Genomic DNA, 2,478 nt, shown 5'->3' on the forward strand with positions numbered 1-2,478 from the left:
TATATAGAATAATTGTCAAGCATTTCCACATATATATATAAAACTATACAAACCCAACAAGGCATCATACTATTTTTGTACAGTCAGTACTTAGTATATACTTAATTACATATATCAACATATTTGACAAACTACTATTCTTTCTGTCATCTTGAAATGCACCAATTCATAAGATCTTTGTACCCTTGCACTTGTCATCCTCTCTCTAGAATTTTCTGTCCCCATGTAATTCCACGGGTATTTCTTTCAAGATGTCTGGATATCAGCTAACCACCACTCTAAAAGACCTTGCTTAACAACCAAAAGCAAAGTAACTACCATCTCCTGGTCAAACTCTATCATAAAATTATTTTTATTTGCTTCAGTTCACTCTCTCTTTTGGATATCATGGGTTGCTTTTAATATAATAGTTTAATCTATGTTTATCCACTTGACTATAACCCCAAGAGACCTGGAATCTTACCTGCCTATTTACATACCTAGAATAGTGCCTGAAAATTGCAAGTACTTAATAAATGTAGTGTTGGGTAAAATGACTGACTGATTCAGTGCATTAATGAATAAATGATTTCATTAATTCCAGCTATATTTTCTCCTTTGTTGCTTGTCCTATCATTCTATTCCATTCAGCAAGCCATGTGACGACTCAATAACCTCTTCATGGAAGCTTTCACTTCTTGGTTGCGAAGTGTATAAATCACAGGGTTCATCAAAGGAAAGATGACTGTGTGAAAGAGAGAAACTACTTTGTCAGCTGGGAAGGCTCTGAAGGGTCGAGTGTAGATGAAGATGGCAGGTCCAAACATGAGAAACACAATGATAATATGTGTAGTACATGTGGAAAGAGCCTTGTTCTTCCCTTCAGAGGAGTGTCCCTTCACACGGCAGAGGATGACTGCATAGGAGGCCAGAAGTCCCAGGAAGCACAGCAGGGTGAGCAGGCCACTGTTGGAGACCATCAGGAGCTCCACCACAAAGGTGTCTGTGCAGGCCAGCTTGATGACTTGCGGCACATCACAGAAGAAGTTATCCAACTGGTTGGGGCCACAGAACGGCAACTGGAGAATAAGGGCTACTTGTACAATGGAATGAGCAAATCCCCCAAGCCACAGGGCCAGCAGCAAGGTGTAGCAGACTCTAGCGTTCATGATGGTGGAATAGTGCAAGGGATGACAGATGGCGATGTAGCGGTCAAAGGCCATCACAACAAGAAGGAACATTTCCCCCGCCCCCAGGAAGTGCAAGAAAAAGAGCTGAGTGATGCAACCTCTGTAGGAGATTATTTTCTTTTTGGAGAGGAAGTCCACCAGCATCCTGGGAGCCACAATGAAAGAGTAAGATGCATCCAGGAAAGCCAAGTTTCCCAGAAAGAAGTAGAGGGGGGCTGTGAGGCCAGGGTCTGATCTGATGGTGAGGATGATAAGGAAGTTTCCAGGGAGGATGATGAGATAGAAACCTAAGACAAGCACGAATACCAGGAGCTGAACATGTTGAGACTGGGTTAGACCCAAGAGAATGAAGTCTGTCAACACTGTGCTGTTCTCTGTCTCCATCCCTCCTCTGTCTGCAGAATAACAGAGAACAAAGTATATCTGTTATGAGCACCTTTCCATCTACTCAATAGCTCTTTTCCAGAGAAAAACATTTACCACATCAAACACTTGCCTAGCTGAAAAAAAAAATGCATGTCCCAAAACAGGTGACGTTTTGAGTTGACCTTTCTACTCTTCCCTTCTAGATCTCCCCCTAAGATGTTGTTCTCATAACCACACTTATTCCCACTTGCCCATGTGCTTCTATATAATTGTACTCCTCTAGGACTCTGGCTATATTGCTTGAGGTGTAGTCAGAATTTCCTGATTAAAAATAAAGTTAGAGCAGCCCCGGTGGCTCAGTGGTGTAGCGCCGCCTTCAGCCCGGAACAGGATCCTGGAGATCCGGGAGTCCCGCATCAGGTTCCCGGCATGGAGCCTGCTTCTCCCTTTGCCTGTGTCTCTGCCTCTCTCTCTGTGTATCTGTCATGAATAAATAAATAAAATCTTTAAAACAAATAATTAAAACAAAAGTTAATCATTATTGTATTTGTCAGGGTTGTTTTTGTTTTTTTTTTTTTGAATAGTGTTGGCGCACTGTGTCTAATATTTAGGTTTGATGTTGGGTTTTGGTCAGTTCTCTTCATTCTCACAGAGCACAGTGCTTTTCCAAGTGCTTCTTTTCTTTGGTTCCTATAAAATCCCCAGTTCCTGGTTGGTAGCTTTATGTCTTGTTTTCTAAATGTGTGTTCCTTACTTGTTCCTATTGCACTGTTCTGCTTCAGTGCCTTTGTGCACCTTTGTTCCAAACTGGTTTAGGGTCTCAAATAAGAATCTTACATTCTGCTAACACAGAGGTATTCCTCTAGGTACACCCTTGGTTGGCTCCCAATCCTGCATCCACTACACACCCTTTTCAAAAATCCTAATTTTTAAAAAAGATTTT

At 41.6% G+C, this 2,478-nt stretch overlaps 1 protein-coding gene across 1 annotated transcript; it reads right to left on the reverse strand.

The window, feature by feature from the left end:
• Positions 1-626: 626 nt before the first annotated feature.
• On the reverse strand, positions 627-1,553 carry LOC140597486 (olfactory receptor 4N5). The gene has a single exon (XM_072746081.1). The coding sequence runs from the start codon at positions 1,551-1,553 to the stop codon at positions 627-629; it is 927 nt and encodes a 308-aa protein (XP_072602182.1).
• Positions 1,554-2,478: the final 925 nt, after the last annotated feature.

Source organism: Vulpes vulpes, unplaced genomic scaffold, assembly GCF_048418805.1.
Source record: "Vulpes vulpes isolate BD-2025 unplaced genomic scaffold, VulVul3 u000000715, whole genome shotgun sequence".
Taxonomy (NCBI): domain Eukaryota; kingdom Metazoa; phylum Chordata; class Mammalia; order Carnivora; family Canidae; genus Vulpes; species Vulpes vulpes.

Excerpts from the sequence above, each read along its gene's own strand:
- LOC140597486 (XM_072746081.1), bottom strand. The coding sequence starts at position 1,553 with ATGGAGACAGAGAACAGCACAGTGTTGACAGACTTCATTCTCTTGGGT.